Source organism: Syngnathus typhle, linkage group LG1 (assembly GCF_033458585.1).
Source record: "Syngnathus typhle isolate RoL2023-S1 ecotype Sweden linkage group LG1, RoL_Styp_1.0, whole genome shotgun sequence".
Classification (NCBI taxonomy): Eukaryota; Metazoa; Chordata; class Actinopteri; order Syngnathiformes; family Syngnathidae; genus Syngnathus; species Syngnathus typhle.
This window is the reverse complement of record NC_083738.1, coordinates 23,681,742-23,703,429: the sequence shown is the minus strand read 5'-3', so window position 1 is coordinate 23,703,429 and position 21,688 is coordinate 23,681,742. Positions and strand designations below refer to the sequence as shown.

Below are 21,688 nucleotides of genomic sequence, written 5' to 3'. Positions count from 1 at the left end.
TTTGACTTTGATTTTATAACGCTAGCATCATTCAGAGGAGCCTGTTCAGTGGGAACCTGCTCCTCCTCAAGCGTGGGACCGATAGACTGCTAAACGCCATCAACCTGTACAACTCCTCACTTGGGGGAAGGAGGCGATAGAAACAGGGACAAGGGGAGACCTGATTGGCGGAACCCAGTGCAAGAACTAACACTTTATTACTTGAAAATTCATCTTGTTTATCCTTATAGTTACTTCATCACGCAACGCATGTTGAAAGGCAACCAACTTGATGCCAAGTCATTGAGTATTGCGCTCTTTTGGCTATTTTCCCAACCAATTTGCACTCGTTTGTCGGAGCAAATTTCTCATGGGAAGAGCGTGGCAACTGAGTTATGATTATTTCTGTACCCAAGACGTTTCATTTCTTCCAGTCTCACGTTTGCATGCTCTCTCCGCCGTGCTTGCGTGGGTTTTAACTGACTCAAGTATTTTCCGATTTTTCAGAGAGACCCTTGGCATATTTCCACCCTACCCCTACAAAAAGTAAAAGAATCATAGCTATGCCAGTGCAATTGCTGCTACCACTACTACTAAGGTTAACTGGCACAACTAACAGGACACAGTTGTCGACAAGTTTCAGCTCACCAGTAACAAAAAGTAGTTCTACTAGTGTCCAGAAACGTCAGACGGTAGTGCAGAATTACTCGTAGTCGCCTGGCGGCACCTAGTAAACTGGAACGTCGGCGCGGTCCGCAGCCGTGTTCATCCTCCTCACGTTGAGCTCCGCGGCGAGGCCTCGGGATCGCTTGTAAAAAGAAAGCGAGAGCTGGCGGTCCATGAGGAAGTTGTGGTAGAGGGTGGCCAGGCGGGTGCACAGCACCAGCTGCCACTTCTTGTTGCCCACATCCATGGCTGCGGCCAGGGCAAGATGGTAGTAGCCTGCCGCGTCAAAAGGGTCCTGGAGAAAATAAAAAGTAACTCTGACCAAAAGAAGTCAATCAAATGCTTTCTTTTTGACGTTACGTTGAGTATGTCCATTTCTTTGGGTGAGGGTCCCTTGTTGGTCATATTTTCATTTGTATGCAATGCAGCAAATATTTGCCAACTTCATTCTTTGCTTGCCCCGCTGCCTGGCCAAACAATCACACTTTGAGTCCAAAACTCCAGTACCTTCAGATCGTAGAAAAGGATGTCCCCCAAGGTCCGGTATACCCTGGCGTAGTAGAGGGCCTCCTCGTCAAACTGCAGCGGGGCCGGGCAGAGGCTCAAAGTCTTCAGGTAGTAGTGTTCAGCCAGCTCACACTGACCTAAACGGTGGTACAAGGAGGCCAGACGATGGTAGGCCACTCGCTCGTTCAGGACCTCACCTGCACGGAGCCACGAGAGGCAAATCTAACATCAGACCCTTTCCTTGCGCAAATGAAAATGCACTAGAACTTGGACCAGTGCCATGTGGGCTGCCATAAGCAAGACGTGCAGGTAGTGCCTACCAGAGATGGGGACTCGAGTCACTGTGACTTGGACTCGAGTCGACTCGAGTCGCTGTTTTGATGACTTGTGACTTGACAAAAATAAGTTAAGTTAAAGTCCCAATGATCGTCACACACACATCTGGGTGTGGTGAAATTTGTCCTCTGCATTTAACCTATCCCCGTGTGATTTTATTCCATCCCCTGGGGGAGAGGGGAGCAGTGAGCAGCAGCGGTGTCGCGCTCGGGAATCATTTGGTGATCTAACCCCCCAATTGCAACCCTTAATGCCAAGCAGGGAACCAATGGGTCCCATTTTTATAGTCTTTGGTATGAGCCCGGGGTTTGAACCCACAACCTTCCAGTCTCAGTGCGGACACTCTACCACTAGGTCACTGAGCTGGTTACTAGGCCACTGAGCTGGTTAAAAAAAAACTTGAGACTCGACTTGGACTTGGAAGTTAAAGACTCGGGACTTGACTTGACTTGAGACACGATGACTCGAATGACTTCCGTGTTATTTAGTTTATGTTTTCAGTTTGAATATAAAATTAATAACACAATTAAAAAAGTAATATCGATAACACAGTAGGAGCGCAGGCTGAGAATGGCATTGTCATTATTGGATCGCTACCCTGTCAATCAACCTACCTCACGTGTTTATTGGAGAATCACACCCCTTTATATCAGACGTGCACAAACACGTCACCGGGAGCGGCAAAAGACGGACAGCGCACAGTGCAAGATATGCAACAGAAACATTTCAGACAGCCAGACGACAACTTCAAACTTTGTCCGCTTGAAGTTTATAGAGCTCGGGCGTCTCCAGATGTTACAGATGAAACATAAAATGTTTCTAATGCTCTTTAATGTGTTTCTTCTTTCAGATTATTTTTCAGATTATTTTTTCATATTTGCAACTCAAATGTGGCAGACATTCATTTGTTTAAATTGAGCTGTCAATCATTGCATGAGGTAATGTCTTTTTTGTTTGATTCCATGGTGTATTTTACTGAGTATCAGTAATTACAGTGCAAATCCAAATTATTCTCATAAATTTTAAACAGCTATGCCAGTGCAATTTCTGCTACCAACTAACAGGACACAGGTCTCGGCAAGTTTCAGCTCACCAGTAACAAAAAGTAGTTCTACTGGTGCACAGAAACGTCAGACGGTAGTGCAGAAAGTCTAAGTCTAAGAATTACTAACCGTTAGACACATTGGACAATGATGGTTACTTAAAGTTACTTGTATCTTGTCTTTTCACGTTACTAAAATCAGATTCTGCGGGTAAAATTGCAAGAATAAGGTGACTTGACTTGCCCAAGAAAAAAATGAGTCGGGACTCACTTGAGAATTGAAGGTTAAGACTTGAGACTCACTTGAGACTTGCACATGTGTGACTTGGTCCCATCTCTGGTTCCTACCTAGCTTGACGCTGATCTCCAGAGCGCTGTGAGCAAATTCCAAGGCTTCTCCGTACAGTTGTAGTTGGAACATGACTTCCGCCAGCTTGTTGCACAGCCTCAGCCTGCTGGAAACGGCTCCGCTCCTGTCCGCCATGGGAAGAGCGCCATCCTGCGTCAAACAAATTGCGAATGAGCAAAGCTATCAAATTCAACCAATCCATTATCTACCTGTCCAAAACTCGCTAGTTCTGTTTTTGTGCTCAGGCCAAAGTAATAAAAAGATGGCTTTGGACCACCTTGGTGCCAAGGGACCACAGTTAATTGAGCGGTTGCACATTTATACAAAGAAAATGGTGCTTTAACGCCATTTTGTAGCACGTATCCCAGTCTTCCCTGGCTATATCGCAGTTCAATTTTTGCAAACGTATTCCTGCCTAACTTGAGGACCAATGACTCTCGTAGCAATAAGAGCGGACCAGGAGAAAGGAGAGAGAGCGAGCCGGGAGAAAAGAGAGAGAGCGATCCGGGAGAAAAGAGAGAGCGAGCCAGGAGTAAAGAGAGAGCGAGAGCGAGTCCAAACATTGTTTTGGGGGCACGTACCCTGTAGTAGATGATAGCCTTGTCTTGATCATGGCGGCTGTTGAAGAAGATATCTCCAGCAGCTTCCTGCATCTTCAAGATGAACTTGGTGTCTCCTGTGCTCAGAGCCACATCCTGTGCGACCTGCCCACCACATGAGACAAAAAAGTGTGTGTGTGTGTGGGTTGTTAGCTTACCAGAAAACAAAATTTCACTCATCCACAGTGCAATTTGGAATCGATCTTCATAGCTCGACAAGCTAAAAATAAATTCAACAAAATTCATCTCAATCGACCCAAAATGCCAATTAGTGGCTGTTTGCATTTGGGTCTGACCAACAAATGTGAGGACAGAAAAATGCTGGTGATGTCGTGGGCCGGCTGGCAGCTGTACACCGCACCTGTACGTAAAGTTCCACCAGTTCCGCCTGGCCGAGGAGGTGGTAGATCTTGCCAGCTTGAAGCCATCCGTACGCTTCCTTCTCACTCAGGCCCAGGTCGATGAAAATAGCCAGGCTGCTCTTGGTGTGGTCAAGAGCCGCGCGATAGGCCCTACGTGATGATGTGGGAGCTCACGTTTGGGAGAATTCCACACGTGAACGTCAAGCGCTCGAACCGGGTGGGGAACCTCTGCGTGGCCAGCGAGAGGAAGAGCTGGCTGATGGCTTCCAATGCGTCACCCTCCCGTTCTCGGTCGGGTGTCCCTTGAAGCAGTCGGACCTGGTACTGGCTGTAGATGACGCGCCGGGCCCGGTCCGGACTCTCCCACTCATAAAAGTGGCACAGACGTCTTACTGCCGTCAGCTGGCCTGGCAAATATTAACATGGGGATGATCTGATGTTGTCGTAGTCGGAATTCATGTCTCGTTTTGGGTACGAGAAGGTCCTCTTTTTAGCAACTTACAGTCTGGGAGGTTGGCTTTGATGGCCAGCAGCAAAGCCCACTCGTAGCATCCTTTCCCAAAATCCATCCGCCGCTCGTTCACCCAGTGTTGTCCCAGGCGCAGGAGCACGGCGAAAAAGGTCGTCTCGTGCCCTCCGTCCAGTGAGGAAAAGAGCCGCACGGACTCCGTCAGGTGCTTCTGTGCCACTCCTTTAGCTCCGGCCTTGAGACACAGCAGGCCTTTGGGAGGAGAAGCCATTGCCACGTCGTTTACTGCAATTCCACACCCGTCATCGTCGGACGCACGCTAATAAGCAGGTAAGTTACCGAGGTTGGCAAGCGCTATCGCTCGGTTGGGCACGTCTTTGTTCTCCTGGCAGATGGCCACAGCGGCGTGGTAGCTCTCTGCCGCCCTGCGAAGGTCACCCATACAACGGAGAGCCACGCCGCGCATGTTGAGCACCAACCCTGGACGCCAATCAAAAAGTTAACACTCAAGACATGTGGTCCAACTTTAATACGGGACTCGGAAACCCGAGCCTGGGTGGAGTCGAGTCACGTGACTCGAGCCCTCTGGTTCTGGTCAAAAGCAGTAACAAAAATCCAGAGACCTTGTGTCACGTCACGCGAGTCCTCGGGTTTTGGTCAAAAGCAGTCACCAAAATACAGGGACCTCGTCGTGTCACGTGACTCGAGTCGTCGGGTTTTGGTCAAAAGCAGTCACCAAAATCCAGGGACCTCGTCGTGTCACGTGACTCGAGTCGTCGGAGTTTTAGTCGAAAGCAGTCACCAAAATCCAGGGACCTCGTCGTGTCACGTGACTCGAGTCGTCGGGTTTTGGTCGAAAGAAGGAACCAAAATACAGAGACCTCGTGTCACGTGACCCGAGTCCTCGGCTTTTGGTCAAAAGCAGGAACCAAAATCCAGGGACCTCGTGTCACGTGACTCGAGTCTTCGGGTTTCGGTCAAAAGCAGGAACCAAACTACAGAGACCTCGTATCACGTGACTCGAGTCCTCGGGTTTGGTCAAAAGCAGGAACCAAAATCCAGGGACCTCATGTCACGTGACTCGAGCCCTCGGGTTTTGGTCAAAAGCAGAAACCAAAATCCAAAGACCTTCCAGCGGCGTGGCGCAGTACTCCGGCAGAGCTGCCAAGACCGAGTCCAAGACGCGCAGTCCCACGCTGGGTTGAACATTGTGAATGTGGAGCCATGCCAGCCAGAGGAGGGCACTCTTCTCTTCAGCCACGTCTGGAGAGGGAGGGGCGCCATCGATGAGTTTGCGCATGACTCGGATGGCGTGGCCGAGCATCCCGTGCTGGTACAAGAGCTGCGACAGACAAAGCGCCAGCCGGTGCTTCCAAACGAATCGTCCTCCTTGACAGTCGCTCAAAGAGAGACACCCGTGCAAATACGTAGCCATGTGCGCTGGGAAGGAGTTGTCCACACAGAAGCGCGACACGAGGAGCAGGCTGCCGAGGCCGTCTGTCAGCGTTGCCGCAGGACGCAGCAGTGCGCTTCTGGCTGAGGAAATACTAAGATGGCGGAGGCCCATTTCCTTGTGCAGCCTCGCCAGGGTGAGATCGCCTCTACTGGGGGAGACGCTCGACCCTCCTTGACACCCAGCGCAAAGAACAAGCAGCCTTTCCAGGTAAGGGACAACTTTGGGCGCCTCTTCACGAGTCCAGTGGTGCATCGCCAGAAGATAGCAAGCCCGGGCTTCGGCCATTGTGTTTTCAGACACAACCGCCTTCTTGAGGGCATATTGCAGAACCCAGCTTTCCGTCGCACATTCCAGGCAGGACGACGTTCCCATTAATAAGGCCGCCAGTCGTTCGGACGTGTCAAAGAAGCGCTCCGTGTTCCTCTGCAGAAGATAAATGGCGGCCAGGTTGGAATAAATGCTAGCCAGCAGCCTGACGTCGGCAAAAGTATCGCGGGGAACACCGAGGGCCTCCTCGAAATAGACCCGGGCCTGGCTGAATTTGGACTTGGCGGCGCAGAACTTGCCCAAAAGGAAGCACAGACGAGTCTGGGACCACAAAAGACTTTGCTTCCTCGCCGCTTCCCTGGCGACGGACAGAAAGGAAATCAACTCGTCCTCGCTTGAGTGGCCGCAGAAGATAGAGGAGGACACAAGTTCGGGTGTCAGTACGTAAAGGGCTCTGAACTCATCTTTGGATTCGCGCCCATCCAGAAAGGAGAGGACCAACGTGATGTTCTCACCGCCTTGTCTTTCTTCAGCCGGCTGGACAGTGAAGGGAGGCGCTTTAATGCTTTGGCCTTTATCCACTCTGGTTCCCCAATAAACACACGAAGAAGACAAATCCAGAAGCTGCACCATATTTTCCTGGAAGCAGGGCTCAACCAGGATGGAAGGATCTTCAGAGAAAAAAATCAAAACCGCGCTCTGAGACCAGAATGCCATTCATGTCTTAGGACACTGCCGGAAAAGACTTACGCGACCGATTGGCCGTGGAGTCGTGGTAGCTGAACACATCTGGAATCGAAGGACAAAGAACACACATTTGTATCTTTCAGTCTTCTCCAGACTTGCGTTTTCACAAGTGGATCTCTTGAACATGACCGCATTCTTTTTCAAATTTTCGCAATGGATTGACACACGTCCCTTTCCAAGCACATTTCCTACCAAGTTTGTAGCTCCCGCCAGAAACCTTCTGAGAAGCCCTTTGGAGTAAGGCGGTCGGGTCTTCACTGGCATCTTCCCGCAGACTGAAAAGGTCCGCTTCGTCTCCGTCTAAAAGAGCGTCGGTCGAGCTGGACACGCGATGAGATAACGAGCGAGACGACTTTGCTTCTGAAAGCCGTTTTACTCGCTCCGTTTTCACGTTGCGGCCACACACTCACTCGTAGGTGTCTCCCGAGGGTTTCACCAGGCTCGTCCGGAGCAGACCCCTTTCTCCCGTTTCCTCCTTCATGGCCAAGAACCAGCAGTGACAGGACACCAGTCGTCCCACGATGATGATGCGCTCATTGGGGGACACGCTCAGCTCATCTGGACCTTTGGCGTCATATTGCGCGGTAGACACACACGTGCCTGCGGCTGAGCACACGATCTTGAGCTTAGATAACATGCATTTTTGTGCCAATATTACAACGAATCCCAATCGGTGTGCCGGGAAAAATTCTCCCATTCCGCTGAATTGGTCTACTAAAGAAAGAAAAAAAAATCATTATTTACATATATTAATTTAACACTCTTCCACTTGATGGCAGGAAGTGAAAAGAAGCCATTTCCACCAGTTGGCATTCGTGAAAGGAAAGAACCAGGACACGTCGTCGATGTATTGTCGAGGTTAATAAGATGAGCTCATCGTTATTTCACTCGAATGCAATGGCTAAGGTTTCTCATTTCCCCTAGTAGGAGTTTTAAGTTTTTCCTTGCTCGCCTGGGAGTTTAAGATCGGGGGACGTTTGAGAATATTTGTCAATTTTTGCACATGTGGTTAGTCACCGAAATGTTGAACACTGAAATGTTTGGCATGCTCAAACATGGCCAATGAAAATTCTTGAATCTTGAATGATGAGCCGTTACATAACTATGCGTCTCCGAACGCTAATACAGCATCGACATTAGTCATTCGATGAAGCGAATAAAGAATGCTATGTAAATGTGAGAAAGGTTGCGTTGTCAGCGCGCACTCGAATAATGAATCGTTTGTGTTCAAATAATTCCCGAATGGGTTAAAGTAACAACATAGATGCTAATAAGCATTAGCGTGAAGCAGTGGTTCTTAGGAATGCTTCCTAGGGGGTGCCAGGATACCCTGGGGGAAATTCACAATTTTTCGGGGATAATGGTGGGGTAAGCGAAAAATTCTGAAAATCAAGAAGTCACTGTGTTAATTGGCATTAGGGATAATGCTAATTAAGCCTTATAGCTGTAGAGTAAACCGATGATTATTATAATAATGATTTCGGGTTAGGGGTGCGGGAACTGGTTGGTGAATTGAATGGGGTGCGAACAAGGAAAAAGGTTAAGAACCACTGGCGTAAAGGGTAGTCATCTTTTTTTTTTCCTTTTGTCCCAATGATCTATGTGGTGGCTTTGAATACATTGGCTAATTCTGCAGATTTTCTGCTTACTTTTAAAGTATACTTCAACTGAGACTGGTATTGAAAACCTCAATACTTATTTTTCAGTGGTGATGATGGTCGGCAAAAGTGTCAACTTTGAGCTAACTGCGATGCCACGGCGCTTGGATTTCAAGTCTGCACTAGTGGAAGTCTAAAACGATTTCATGTCTGAAAAAAACACTCATGTCTCAAGACATCATTGAATGTGCGTAGGCTCAGAAGTTGAGATAAATTGCAATAATCCAAACTGCCACCTCACCGAAGAGCATGGGGAAGTCACGGGCCGGTTTGCCATCACCCACCAAAATGTTCTCTGGACAAGACTTGAGAAACCACCTGCGGAAACATCACATGAATGCCCAACGGCCACTTTTATCACCATCGTCGAGTGCGCTACGGTTTTCATTTCCGGTGCCGGTTTTACAGTCGACTTCAACGAGAATGATTTCCAAAGATTACTGTTGTGATTTTTCTCCCCCCCCCGCCTATCGTCAGGAGAACCTCATCCGGTAACGCCGCGCTAAACAGAGCTACACTGCATTCTGTGTGCCCGATGTTTTAACTCACTGATGAAAAGGTATCACAGGCTCCAGCGCAGGTTTGGCCCCGGTGCCTCGGGAGCCGTCGGACAAGCAAAGGACCGTCCAGCCCGAGTCCCGGGAGGGAGGCTCAAAGAGCGCCACGTCTCCCTGCTCCAGGTACAGGTCGGGTCCGGAGGTGCAACTATCAAACATCCGACTGGCGGTGCAGCGAGCAAACAGTGACGCTGACGACACAGATCATCACAACTCGCCATTTGCAATCAAATGACACTCGAAGGGACTCGGGGAAGGGACTCATGTCACCTGACCCTAGTCACCATGTGTCAGGATTTGCAGGTAAATATAACACGTGTATCCACTTCACTTTGACTTGGAGTTAGGTTTTGGATGTGATTTTAGACGACTGTATTGTTTTGTTGTCGTTTGTTCATGACTACCACCCGGTTTGTACCTTCTTCCATGAGGACGCACGTGTAGAGAACATGAAGAGTGTCCTCTGGAACGGAAACTTTGATTCCAAGATGGTTTTCCAAGGAGAGGAACCACAACTCCTTGTCAAACAACAAAAGCTCCATGCAATGACCAAGCCGGCCTATGACAAACATGATATGAGAAGCGCACGAAACATTTTTGGGGGAGAAGCTAAACAGCAACATTATTGCCAACGTACCGAGTGTGTAGTGCGTTGCGAACATCCACACTTCCTCGAATGTTTTGAACGTGACAAAAATCACTTGGTCTTCACTGTCAATGGCAACGAGGTGAGCAGACAACTCCTATTTGACACAGTTTTTGTTGCTTGGTGATTTCCCCCGAATGACCTTCCGAGTGTGTTTTTGTGACGTACCTCAATGAGAGTGCTGAGCTCAGTGCTGTCAGCCTGCTGAGTGCGCAGTTTCCCTCGCAGCATTTCCTGCGACTCCTCGTGTGCAGGAAGACGCTCGTGACCCGTGACCGCATCCAGGCGCACGGGCAGAGCTGAAAGTGCACAAAAGTCAGGGATCATCCTCCAAATCTTCCGGCATGCCTTCGCAACGACATCACTCGGTTTTAGTAACTATCCATCCATCCATTTTCTGTACCGCTTTGCCCCCACGGGGGTCGCGGGCGTACTGGAGCCTATTCCGGCCGGCCTTGGGCAGTAGGCGGGGGACACCCTGAACTGGTTGCCAGCCAATCGCAGGACACACAGAGAGAGACGAACAACCATCCGCACTCGCACCTAGGGGCAATTTGGTGGGCTCAATCGGCCAACCAAGCATGTTTTTGGAATGTGGGAGGAAACCGGAGTGCCCGGAGAAAACCCACGTGGACACGGGGAGAACATGCAAACTCTACACACGGAGCACGCCGCCGAGCCGCCGTTTTAGTCACTAAACACCACGAAACAAAGCAGGCTATAGTTTGTCTCATTGTTCAATTGTGTTAAGAAACAAACAACAATACAAAACCATGTATTTGCCTGTTCTAGCTGTACTTTGATACACACTTTGAGATTAATGAGTGACTTCCGAGGGTAAATGTGTAATCTACTTGAAATGGGCTCACATGACATGTCTACAGCTGGGGTCATGCGTGCAATGTGGAAAATAAAAGAAAAAATAGGAAGTAACCTGTTGGAAGGTTGTCGTCAGATGTTCCCTTCAGAGTGGCAGCAGCACCTGGAGGAAGATGGAGAGGAAAAATAAGAAGACAAAGCTGTATTTGTTTAAATTGCCGCAGAGCCGTTCGCCGAGAAAGCAACTAGTATTAATGGGCATTGTTGAAAAATGCGTAAGAATGACCCGTGACAGAATTGGTTAAAACATAAAATGGGTAAATAGATTTAAAAAAAAAAGAAGTTATTTTCTCATACCAAGTCGACTGTGTCGTCTGCTTTTTTCCATCGCGTTCACTTCTGCTGGTCACTTCGACACTGAAGACACAAGTGAGCATTTCTCTGAGAAGGAAACAAGTGTCAAGCCCACAGCGGCTGCTCTGGCTCTCCAAAATAAAGTTAATTCACTAGTCAAAGAAACACTTTATATCCGTTACTTTATTTTCAGAAATGAAATGTTGCGCATTTAAACGGAATCCTTACCTTCACGTTTCGACTCTTACATTGAGTCTAGAACTCCTCAATTTCCGGCTTACGTGGACTGAAAAAAAGAAGGCTTTATTCACCCATTTTGACAAAGACTTACTCGTCAATGTGTGTATGTATGCTCCCTCAATGCTGCTATTTGTTGGTTAATAATCACCAACTAATAAACAGCTCAAGTGCTTTTGCTGGGAGCGTGTTCGCTTTTGCGCGTGGCCTGGCGTCTCTGCCTCAGCCAATCATAATCGCTTATCGCGTTGTTAACCACCCAGTCTCCATTTAGTGACGTCAGGATTGCGCACGCAGTTTATTCAATAAATTCAAAGTAACGCACCGCGTTTAGCGTTCAGTAACGATTACGGCGTTAGAACGACGGAAACAGTCATTTGTTAGATTACCACGTTACTGAAAAAATAACGGCGGTACCTAAAGGAGTTATTTTAAACGCCGTTATTCCAAACACTGATATCAACACAAGTCCAATCGTGTTCGTCAACAAGATACATATTGTATTCCACAGGTGTCAAACTCAAGGCCCGGATGCCAGATAAGCCCCGCCACATCATTTTATGTGGCCCACGAAGACAAATTGTGCATCAGATTCGTGTGTCATTACTAGAATTGCAAATTGTCTTCACTTTTAATATATATATATATTTTTAGTATTTGACCACTTTGTACTCGTCTGATTTGAAAACGAGTTATTTGTCAGTTTATTTTGTAGCTTTTACTGTATATTTTATACAGTACAGTACAGTACATTACAGTACAGTACAGTGTACTCCATACAGTCAAGCATGCCAGACCACTGGGTGGCGCCACAACATAATCTCGAAACACACCGTGATTTGAATTTGACGCTGGTGAAAGCGGATATTTAAACGATTCCTACTTCAGAATAAAATACTAAGACTTTGGTTTCTTTCTTCGATTCTACGATCGTAACAAAACTAAAACGAGTGATTAACAAAAATGTACTGTTCTCGTACAAAACCCAACGAACCGCTGCAACCGCTGCTTGGAAGCCCTCCGTCAGAGCTATATTTCTTTTGTTTTGACAACCCACAACCGGTCGTAGCCTTCTTTTCTAACCGCGAGGCGCTACCTTGATGCCCTGTCAAATCAGGAGCTGCCGGAAAGCTGGGGCCCTGTCAAAACAATGCAGTTTAAACGGCGTCTACAATTTAATGGGAAACGCGAACGCCCCTAGCCCGATTTTTGAGGTGCCACCTTTTGATTAGCGACTCGACTCGCCGCGCCACCGACGCTTTGTTTGCGTTTCCCCCACCTCGTGCGGATGTTTTTGTTGGCTGCAGATGGAGGCGGCTAGCGAGCGCCTGCTCTTGACGTAGCCTGCCGCAGGGGATCCAAGAGCAGAAAGAGGGGAAGACAGCGAGCGACAAACGGAGGACATCCATACGCGCCTCGCTCCTGCTTCCGCCCGGGCGAGCCCCATGGCCGACTAGCACTCTCTTTCCGTTCTGTCATGGCTCCGTGTTCCGTGGCGGCGGCCTGCCGCAGCCTGGCCCTCTCGACGTGGCTGCTGTCCTTTTGCTTCGTCCACCTGCTGTGCCTCGATTTTACCGTGGCCGAGCGGGAGGAATGGTACACGGCTTTCGTCAACATCAGCTACGTGGAGCCCGCCACCAAGACGCTGCGCATCGACAAGTCCGAATGCGGGCGTTACGGGGAACACTCGCCCAAGCGGGACGCCAAGGGGGTAGTAGTCCTGCCTGCCGCTCCGCACGATCGCCAGGCCTGCGACCCCTCCACCCCGTTTGTGGTGCCAGCCCAAGCCGGTGCGTGGGTGGCTCTGATCGCCCGCGGCAACTGCACTTACAGGGACAAAATCCGGCACGCCGCCGAGCGCAACGCCTCGGCCGTGGTCATTTTCAACGTGGGCTCGTCCAACGCCAACGACACCATCACCATGCCTCATCCGGGTGCGCCCACCGCTTTCTTTTTCTCACGCTCCTTCGTACATATCTTGCCAGTGTCGCCGGAATTTGGTGCGATATCTCGGGGTGATTCTACGATGCTCTAGGGAAATCTCTCTGGACTATCGTCAGAGCAAGCAATTGATCAACAATCCCTCAAACGGGAGAAGGAGGCAAGAGTCTCAGGGTCACATCAGCGTGTTGTAACTGAAGAGACGAGAAGAGTCACAGAAAGGGGGTGGACGTTCATTTGGGAGTGATTTGACAACATTGTTTGGGATACAGGCGTTCAAGTGTTCGGAGCGGGTCGAATCAGGTTCATCTGTAAAAGTTGCAGATCAGTATTAGTTCATCGTGAAGTTTCACCTCAAAGCCAGACAGGCCAAACCTTTTGGGGTACTTTTCTATGTAGCATGTTTTCTTCCGTTTCTATCAAGTGACACTCATGGTCACTTGTAGAAATAAAGGCAAGGCGAGTGGAGCTGTCAGCAAAGGAGTAAACGCTGTAACAAGCATCATGAAACGAGAACGTTGCTTGCGGAAGGTGTCAGCAGTCGAGACGTCCTCAAGCAATGTTGCCACTCAGAATTTTCCCTCTGACCTTTTGAGCTGTCCTTCTCCCCTACTCAGGCACAGGCGACGTGGTGGCCATCATGATTCCGGAGCCCAAAGGTCGTGAGGTGGTGTCGCTGCTGGAGCGCAACGTGACCGTCACCATGACTATCACCATCGGGACCAGGAACCTGCAGAAGTATGTGAGCCGCACCTCGGTGGTCTTTGTGTCCATCTCCTTCATCGTGCTGATGATCATCTCGCTGGCCTGGCTCGTCTTCTACTACATCCAGAGGTTCCGATACGCCAACGCGCGAGACCGCAATCAGGTACAAATGGGACGACCACACGGGGGCTGATGGCAAACGCATATTCGTCACCTGATTACCAGAAAGAGATTTTTTTTTTTTTTATGATCATGTCAACTATAGAATTTTGAGTTAACTATTTCAGGAACTCTCATAGCCACAAGATTGCGCCAAACTAAACAATATACATTAGTCAACAATTCCAAGCCTAAGTCACCATCCTCCTCTCCAGCGCCGCCTCGGTGACGCAGCCAAGAAGGCCATCAGCAAGTTGCAGGTGCGCACCATCAGGAAAGGCGACCAAGAGATAGAGGCCGACTTTGATAACTGCGCCGTGTGCATCGAAGGCTACAAGGCCAACGATGTGGTCCGTATCTTGCCGTGCAGGTATTTTACCCCTCTCGTTATTTTCGAATTCCTATTGGCGGGAGACAGATTTTTGTTTTGCACTGCACGATATTATAACAGATACAATGTAAAGTACTTGTTTAATGCGGCAATCCGATTTAGTCATTCTTTGCAGATAAAGAACATATGCCAACGAGTATTGTTATAACCACAATCGCCGATGCTAACCATTAAATGGGGCTGTCCATTAATAATCAGCATTGAGCTGATTGGGTGTTTGGTTGCTTTGAAAATAAAGCAAGTATATAAACTTAAACTGGTATTGACCTTTCCATTTAATATCCATGAAAAGTCGACAAAGTTACTTTATCTGTGTCTGTGTGTAGACATTTGTTCCACAAGAGCTGCGTGGACCCGTGGCTCCTGGACCATCGCACGTGTCCAATGTGCAAGATGAACATCCTGAAAGCACTGGGAATCGCTGTGAGTACGACGGCGGACCAGAGAGGGGAGGGGGAATGGGGGGCTCGTGGCGTCATCCTTGCTGTCTATCTACCAGTTGAACGCAGACTGCCTGGACGACCTGCCGCTGGATTACGACCTGGTTCCGGGCGGCGGAGCGGGGCCCCTAGCGCTGGAGGCCGTAGTCTCTGGGGCAGCCAGCGATGGCACGCTAAGTGAGGGAGGCTCTTCTGTGGTTCTGGACCCGGGGGTACGACACATGGGACTCCCGCAGGACTACCACGACCCGCCAGACACTCTGAGAGACAGTCCTATGACGGCCACCACCGACACGCACACGGGTCAGCCTGCCTCTCGATGAGTCACAGATGCAGTAGAAGTCTATTCTTTGTGTCTGCATGGCTGTATTACGCAGTACTGCCCCCCGGTGGCCAAGGCAGGTATACCGGAGCGAGCAGCACAATGAATTGGAGTGTTTGAACGCTTTGCGTCTTGCTACCTGCAGGTGAGCTCCAGCCCATGGTGAGCAGCGTCTCCATGGCGTCGCTAGTAATCGCCGTGGAAACAGGTCTGTCAGATGAGGAGGGATCCGTTCAAGCATCACACATAGGGGATAAGTCCTGAGAGAAAGCTAAACAATCCAAAAAAAAAAAATCAAAACGAGCAAAATGGAAGGAGAACTTATTTGCGCTTGGCCTACTCCCAACCGGCACCTCAACCACACCACGTTTTCCCCAAAAACCTGGTTACAGGATGGAAACAGTTGACTCGTCAGCGTGTATCCCAATGGTGCCCGGCGTTCCAAATCTCCAAATTTCCTCGGATTCACGCTGGACTTCCTGAATCCAAAGAGAACAAAAAGCATTGATGAGAAAACGACTGAAAGCAAATCCCACTCCAGTCACGAGGTCGCCAATTTTACATCTTGCTGATGAACGACTGCTCGGGACTTGACATGAAAAGATCCAAGGATTACGTCCTGTCAGGTTAAAACTTAATGGAAAAGGAAGTCATAGAGAAGAGAGAGACTGGTTGTCATTGACTTGCCGTCAATGTTGCAACTCAGCAAGTTTGCCCAACTCACTTGAAATTTAGCAGTTATTTGACTAACTTTTTTTTTTGTCAGAGAAACTTGGGACTTGCACATGTGACTCCTCCCACTTGTGATTGTCTGCATCATCTACCTTTTGTGGAATGTTCCAGGACCTGGTCCCGCTCACTTCTCGTCCTACTCCGCAATCTCGCCCAACGAGGTCACTGGGTGAACATTTGTGTTGACCTTGCTCGTGTGTGCGATTGTAGTGTTGCTTCTCCTTCCGTCCCAAATAAGATGGCAAGAAATGTTGGTACGGCGAGCAAGCAACATTTCTTCCTTAGTCCCATCGCCGACAATCAATTTTTTAACATTTTTCTCTTTCACTGTTCCCGCCGACACTATGGGGAGAAGACAGAGAGGTGGCGCGTAACGACGAGCGCTCCAGATTGTCATCTATTTTGCTATCAGACGAGATGTTTATTTTTGTAATGCCAGGAAGATGAAATCGACACCGCTCCCGCCCCACCCCTTCTGCTGGCGGTGTCTTGTACATAAAGAACGGCGCCAAGTGACGGACATCCTAAAGGTCAACATTTTTTCCCGTGTTGAAACATGAACTTGCACAGCTTGGATCCAAAACAAAACTGGTGTGAATTTTGTTTTGTGGCACGTCACGCAATATTTTCAGGCCAAGTTTTCTGCCAAAATGCATCAAGCAAGAATCCCAGTAGCGGTTTTGCTTTTTGTTAAATGGATTTTTGGCACCATCGGGTTTGTGAAGCGCCAAGAACGCTGTTTGTATACGAGAGCATTTCAAGTCTGACATTTTACACTCTCTCAGTGCGTTATTATAAAAATTTCACAGGCTGCAAATTTCTTTCAAGCTTGCTGGCAAATGCAAAGGATTTTGTGTTGTTGTGGTCAAAGCTTACCTTGCTCCCCGTTTATCTGAGCACTTGACCCCGGTGCCGAGCTTGTTCTCTGTAATATGTGACGACGACAACTCATCGTCATGGCTGCTTTTTCTTTAGTGAATGCTGTTCAAATTAAACTTCTCTGTTGTGTTGTACGTATTCTTATTGGCTGAGAATTTCTCCTTTTTTTTTTTACCAGCGCTAAAGTACCAAAAAAAAAAAAACTCCTTGACGACTATTTTTTTCAAATTTGAGTTCATTTTAATGTTTGGAGTTGTTTAGCAGCTTCACATCAGTGATGAAGATGGAGGTTTGTGATGTTTCATGTGTGCAGATCCGTCCATCATCTTTGTGCTATTCTGAAAGACAATGAGGATACAGTGTTTGACCTTTGACTTCTAGCTGCTCCTTTCTCTACATCCTTCACTCATGACAAAGGCAGAAAGTTGACTTACCAGTGGCCAAAGAAGCAGTTGGACTAGAGAGAATGAGGAAAAAGACAAGTGTAACCAAAAGCAATTTGCTTTCTTCATTCCACTGACTCATTGTTACCTTGTTCTTGCTCTTTTGGCTTCGGCAAACTTGTGTCGCAGCAGAAATGCGGCCACGGCATCAGAAACCTTCACACAATCATGACCACCTTTATTTACATTATTCTTATTTATTTCTTGTAAGATGATAAAACAAAATCCCCTGTAGTGACATACTGATGCACTCGAGCTACAAAAAAAAAAAAGTTTAAGTCCAAATATGGACTGCACCAATGAACTGAGTGGTTTCTTACTTTGTCTGGTTGGTCTTCTTGCACTGCATGACCACAGGGCGGCAGCACCTGCATCATGAATTTACCTGCGGAACACACACACACACACAAAGCTTCAGACGGTAATGGAAGGGGGGGGTAAGATGATTTGCAAAGCCAACTCTGGTCCTATAAGGAACCACAACTATTCTGTGGCTACAAATCATTTTCTTCCTATGTTGTACCTATTGTAGCCACCTTGATACCACCGACACCCCCGCCCCTCCCCCACCTGGGCTGTCACTCGTGGGCGGCGTCTGACTGACTTGCCTGACAGCAGCAGGTGCCTGTGAAGAAGCTATCACCATGGAAACGAGAGTAAAGCTGTACAAAAGAGAGTTGACTGTCTACAACAGGGCTTTGCTAACTTCTGGGTGTTTGGATGAACATTTTCCAAGGACCCCCATTTAACAGAGTCTAAAGTTGCCTTTGATGGTTCTTTTCGACATACCTTGCATCTGGCCGATGGTCAGGTCCCGGTCCAAGCGGTCTATTCCTGCTAACAGAAGAAGTTTGGGCAGGTTGCAGGCCAGAAAAAGGTTGGAGGTCCCCCGAAACCAGCCGTCCCAGTACTTTTCCGACTTGGACAGGTCTATACGCCATTTGTAGATGCTCTGCCGACAAAGGCGTGTAACCTTAGTCTTATGTCAAACGTGTTTAAAAATAACAAGGCTAATAGAGAAAATGTAATGCAAAATAGAAAAAAAAAAACATTCAAAAGCCCAGTGTGGTGAATTTTTTCAACGTAGCGGACGTCAGACAAAATCATACACAATGATGTCGTTATACCTGGCCTTGTCCACCGCCGGCCTCCGTGGCGGTGTTCTTCACATCGTTGACGTAGCTTCGGTCATAGAATTCCTCATTCCGGTCCTCCACCGCGTCTTCCCTCGTTGGGCCGGCCCCTTCCAGGGTGTCGGCTTCCTCCGCCTCACACCTGCCACACAGCCACAAGCTCGCGTGCAGCCGAAGACCGAGTCACAACTAACGAAACCAAACCGACCTTTTGATCTGACCAACCATCGACACTCTGGCAGATTCCAAGTTTCGGATTTGTCCGCTCTTGACGCTTGACGAACCAAAGGCAAAGGTCTCAATGGCAACGAGGTCTTGCGGTCTACTTCCTTCAATGACTGCTCACCTCCACTCGATGGCATGGTCCAAAGACTTGAAGGACTTGGGTCTCCCCTTCAGGAAGTTCTGTATGCTGTGGAGCGCCTCCATTGCACTTCCTGCCCACAGAGATCATGGCGGAGGTACGTTTTGGACCCGATCACACCCACAACAGGCTAAATGTGTTTCTCCACAATGTTGAAGTTTAAATAAAACTGCAATGACAAACAAAGCCAATGTGCGATGACCCAAAATTAATTGAAAAGGCCTTACCCTCCACCACGTCAATTGTCACGAGTCCAACAGCGGTGGGCATCAGCTCATTACTGACCACGTGCACGGCGATGGCGCCGCCAACGCCGTGGCCAACCAGGATGACGGGAGGAGGAATCTCCCCGTGGCAGGCCCGGACCACGTTGGCGACGTCGCTGTGGGCGGCATGTACAGGTTGTCTGGTTAGCGGCGGTTGGATGACAGGCTGGCCGCTTTTGGGCCCACGCGTTTCCCTAGGTTGGAATAGTTTACAATATTATGATCGTTTCTGGTTCTTGTGCATTTAGCTTTGTTGTCTGTTTCTGTTAGCACAGTGAAGGGAACCAGGAGAGCACTTGCTACGTAGCATAGCGTAGCATAGCGTAGCTGAGCATCAACTGGCGGCGAGTTTCAGTGCTAGCCAATATGGTGAGGTTGTTTCTAGGCAACACACGGTACGTTAACTCCAATTCCCAAACGACTGCTCAACCTTCCTCCCTTACTTACGGTCGTCGTGAAACCAGCCGAGGCAAAAAATATATATACTTACTACATTCCAAAACAAAAGTTTGTGATGTAACTACCAAAAGAAAGGACATTTTGCTTTAACATGCAAGTTTAGATTTAAGTTTACGAAAGTGACTCTTCAACCTAAATTGCTGGTAAGTTAATTGCTTACCTGGACATAGTTTGAGTGGAGAAGTCGTCCGACTGGCGGACAAATGTGTCACCTTTACAGGAGGACAAAATCCACTTTATTAAGACTGGAGCTCGCAATTAGTTTTTATTTACCATTCTACACTTTAGTCTTTTAAATAATCACAGTTGTGACTTTGCATAATACCACAAACAATACATGCGAGACTCACCGTGCCCCCTGAGGTCCATGGCGAGCACCTGGCAGCTCACTCTGGCAGCAATGGAAGTCTACAACGCACAAAAGAGTCCGCAATCTTATGGCGAGTCCTGGAACCATTTCATGTTCCGGAACAGTTCTGGAGTCACACTTACCGTAAAAACTGCCCAAGACAGACCCGAGTGTCCTCCTCCATGCAGAAGAACCAACAGGGGGCCCTCATGTCCAGCTTTGTACACCCTGAAGATGTCTCGGCCGTCACCCTGGACCACACTCACGTCCTCCATCTGCTCAAAATACTCCTCCCATGACACGGGCGAGTAGTCCAGGTTCTGGCCCACGTCGCTGGTCCACATGCGGGCACACAAAAAGCGACAAATTCTCACACTGGCGCCTTGAGATAAAAGCTCTCGTTGGGCTGATGCTTTGCTTTGACAGCAGTCGACTCACTTAAGCAACAGTTTGGCAAATGAGCAGGTGTGCAATTATACTGCCTCCTGGTGGACAAGGCGGGCACACCAGGAGGAACGCCACATTGAATTGGATTGCAGCACTAACTCACGAGGCACTATCTATTGAACTCTTGACATTCTATTTCTTTTCTATGACCCCATTATTTTGATCAGGACTTGATTTTGATTACTGAAAACAAAAATGCACAAAAATTGGGGTGCTTCCATTCATTTCCACAGGGAAACCTGATCTGAGATACTTGCACAAGAGTTTGAGGTTTTGAGCGCAGTCACTGAACGAATTCAACTTGTATCTCAAAGCATCGCTGGATCTTGTCCGAGTTTTGGAAATGCGACTTACTGCTCCTTGTCCAAACTCTCCTCCCACATGTTTGCTTCTCAGCTGCTGTAGTGGAGCCAGACCTTTCTCTCAAACGTCTCTCCCGCGCTCCACGACGTAGGGCAGAAGGGCCGACGTCCAGCCAGCGAATAAGATGAGGACGCTCCGTGAGCGCTCATACCCACGGCAGAACAATACCGAGTCAGCTGGTTGTGTCAGGCAGCATCTTGGCGGCGGCGGCCCATTGGCTGACGGCGACAGGAGTGGGCCTGCAGGTTGACGCACTTCAAACTTTCACGTATGTCATTTACACTTGTGGCAGAATTTACAAACTGGATGCCGTTCTCAAGCGAAAAATGACTTTGCAGGCATTTATTTGATTCCAATGAAGTTACAGGGCATTTGTTCTCAATCCGTCAATAGAAACCCATGAAAATTATTTAGAATGATTAATAAGTAAAACTATGCTCCCACCTGAAATATATTTACAAGAGGCAAAAAAAGAGAATTACGCCTAAACAATGAGACAACTTTACCTTAAAAATAGCTAGCCTCACCCCACCAGCTTGGTATTACAGGAAAATACTCGTTATTTTACAATCCCTTAATCGAGGGATAGGTTCTCCAACCCTACAAGAAATGACCATAGTAATATATTAAATATTACAGCAACTTACAAAATCTCAGTAGCACTAGTGGAAGTTTGTTCTTGATTTGTGTCTGCATGTCTCGACGAGACCATACTGCCTCCTAGTGGCCAAATTGGGCACACCAGAAGGAGTACACACTGAATCAGATTGCAACTAAAATCATGATGCACATTCTATTTAATTAGATTAATACCCCATATTTTTGTGATGTAGAATATTAATTAATTATTTATTTTATTTTTATTTATTAATATCGCTCAGAGCAAAAACGTTTTTTTTTCTCGCTGATGGTCTTCAACATCCATTAATTTCAATTTATGTTTTGACTTACTACCGTGGTCACGAATCAAATTAAACTTGGATCTCATGACATCGCTGTTCATCTGAATTTCCTTTTCTTGCTGTTTTCCAACGAATTTGAAAGGTTAAAATAGTTAAAGTACTAATGATACGTTATAACTACACAGCAAAGGCTCCTAAAACTCAAACAAGGTCGGAGGGTTAAAAGTCGCCAATTAACAGCATTGTTAGACAACTTCTGCACGTACATTTCACTTTCCTTTGGGAGTGACCCATACGCAGAGGCAGCAAACATTCTCCTCAGGTGTGAATGACAGACAGTATC

General features: G+C 48.0%; 3 protein-coding genes across 8 annotated transcripts; 1 reads left to right on the top strand and 2 right to left on the bottom strand.

Moving 5' to 3' along the window:
• Positions 1–164: 164 nt before the first annotated feature.
• LOC133163579 (SH3 domain and tetratricopeptide repeat-containing protein 1) lies at positions 165–12,470 on the bottom strand. Of its 5 annotated transcripts, none has more exons than XM_061293641.1 (21): positions 12,330–12,470; positions 11,042–11,099; positions 10,817–10,900; positions 10,575–10,622; positions 9,809–9,939; positions 9,632–9,737; positions 9,413–9,553; positions 8,987–9,185; positions 8,679–8,755; positions 7,190–7,385; positions 6,972–7,099; positions 6,783–6,821; positions 5,438–6,703; positions 4,649–4,789; positions 4,343–4,561; positions 4,067–4,247; positions 3,840–3,990; positions 3,461–3,583; positions 2,879–3,029; positions 1,153–1,349; positions 165–940 (listed from the first exon to the last, which is right to left on the bottom strand). In XM_061293641.1, the coding sequence occupies exons 3-21, from the start codon at positions 10,845–10,847 to the stop codon at positions 707–709; spliced, it is 3,759 nt and encodes a 1,252-aa protein (XP_061149625.1). In that variant the 5' UTR covers positions 10,848–10,900; positions 11,042–11,099; positions 12,330–12,470; the 3' UTR covers positions 165–706. The 5 variants fall into 5 exon arrangements, with proteins under 5 accessions (XP_061149625.1, XP_061149616.1, XP_061149608.1 ...); XM_061293632.1 differs by having other exon boundaries at positions 10,817–10,876; XM_061293624.1 differs by lacking the exon at positions 12,330–12,470 and having other exon boundaries at positions 10,817–10,876; positions 11,042–11,266.
• A 57-nt stretch (positions 12,471–12,527) lies between these two features.
• On the top strand, positions 12,528–16,753 carry LOC133164298 (RING finger protein 150-like). Of its 2 annotated transcripts, none has more exons than XR_009716827.1 (6): positions 12,528–12,984; positions 13,609–13,859; positions 14,071–14,225; positions 14,573–14,669; positions 14,746–15,084; positions 15,154–16,753. XR_009716827.1 is itself a non-coding variant. In XM_061294310.1 (6 exons), the coding sequence occupies exons 1-6, from the start codon at positions 12,528–12,530 to the stop codon at positions 15,270–15,272; spliced, it is 1,323 nt and encodes a 440-aa protein (XP_061150294.1). In that variant the 3' UTR covers positions 15,273–16,753. The 2 variants fall into 2 exon arrangements, 1 of the variants encoding a protein (XP_061150294.1); XM_061294310.1 differs by having other exon boundaries at positions 14,746–14,989.
• A 60-nt stretch (positions 16,754–16,813) lies between these two features.
• LOC133164586 (protein phosphatase methylesterase 1-like) lies at positions 16,814–21,154 on the bottom strand. The gene is made up of 13 exons (XM_061294334.1): positions 20,435–21,154; positions 19,777–19,966; positions 19,635–19,692; positions 19,445–19,496; positions 18,787–18,941; positions 18,542–18,632; positions 18,404–18,469; positions 18,190–18,337; positions 17,852–18,014; positions 17,383–17,447; positions 17,151–17,218; positions 17,054–17,076; positions 16,814–16,957 (listed from the first exon to the last, which is right to left on the bottom strand). Exons 1-13 carry the CDS (start codon positions 20,461–20,463, stop codon positions 16,953–16,955), a joined length of 1,113 nt encoding a protein of 370 aa, XP_061150318.1. The 5' UTR covers positions 20,464–21,154; the 3' UTR covers positions 16,814–16,952.
• Between the last annotated feature and the right edge of the window lie 534 nt (positions 21,155–21,688).

Bases quoted from the DNA above. Each gene is read 5' to 3' on its own strand.
- LOC133164586 (XM_061294334.1), bottom strand. From the start codon at position 20,463: ATGTGGGAGGAGAGTTTGGACAAGGAGCA. The intron at 18,942-19,444 runs GTAAGCAATTAA...TGCCGCCCACAG, and splicing joins TCCACTCAAACTATGTCCAG to CGACGTCGCCAACGTGGTCC. The intron at 18,633-18,786 runs GTAAGGCCTTTT...CTCTGTGGGCAG, and splicing joins GACAATTGACGTGGTGGAGG to GAAGTGCAATGGAGGCGCTC.
- LOC133163579 (XM_061293641.1), bottom strand. From the start codon at position 10,847: ATGGAAAAAAGCAGACGACACAGTCGACTTG. The intron at 8,756-8,986 runs GTGAGTTAAAAC...ATGTTTCCGCAG, and splicing joins CCTGTGATACCTTTTCATCA to GTGGTTTCTCAAGTCTTGTC. The intron at 1,350-2,878 runs GTAGGAACCAGA...GGCTCCGTGCAG, and splicing joins GGAGATCAGCGTCAAGCTAG to GTGAGGTCCTGAACGAGCGA.
- LOC133164298 (XM_061294310.1), top strand. From the start codon at position 12,528: ATGGCTCCGTGTTCCGTGGCGGCGGCCTGCCGCAGCCTGGCCCTCTCG. The intron at 13,860-14,070 runs GTACAAATGGGA...CCTCCTCTCCAG, and splicing joins ACGCGCGAGACCGCAATCAG to CGCCGCCTCGGTGACGCAGC. The intron at 14,670-14,745 runs GTGAGTACGACG...TCTATCTACCAG, and splicing joins TGAAAGCACTGGGAATCGCT to TTGAACGCAGACTGCCTGGA.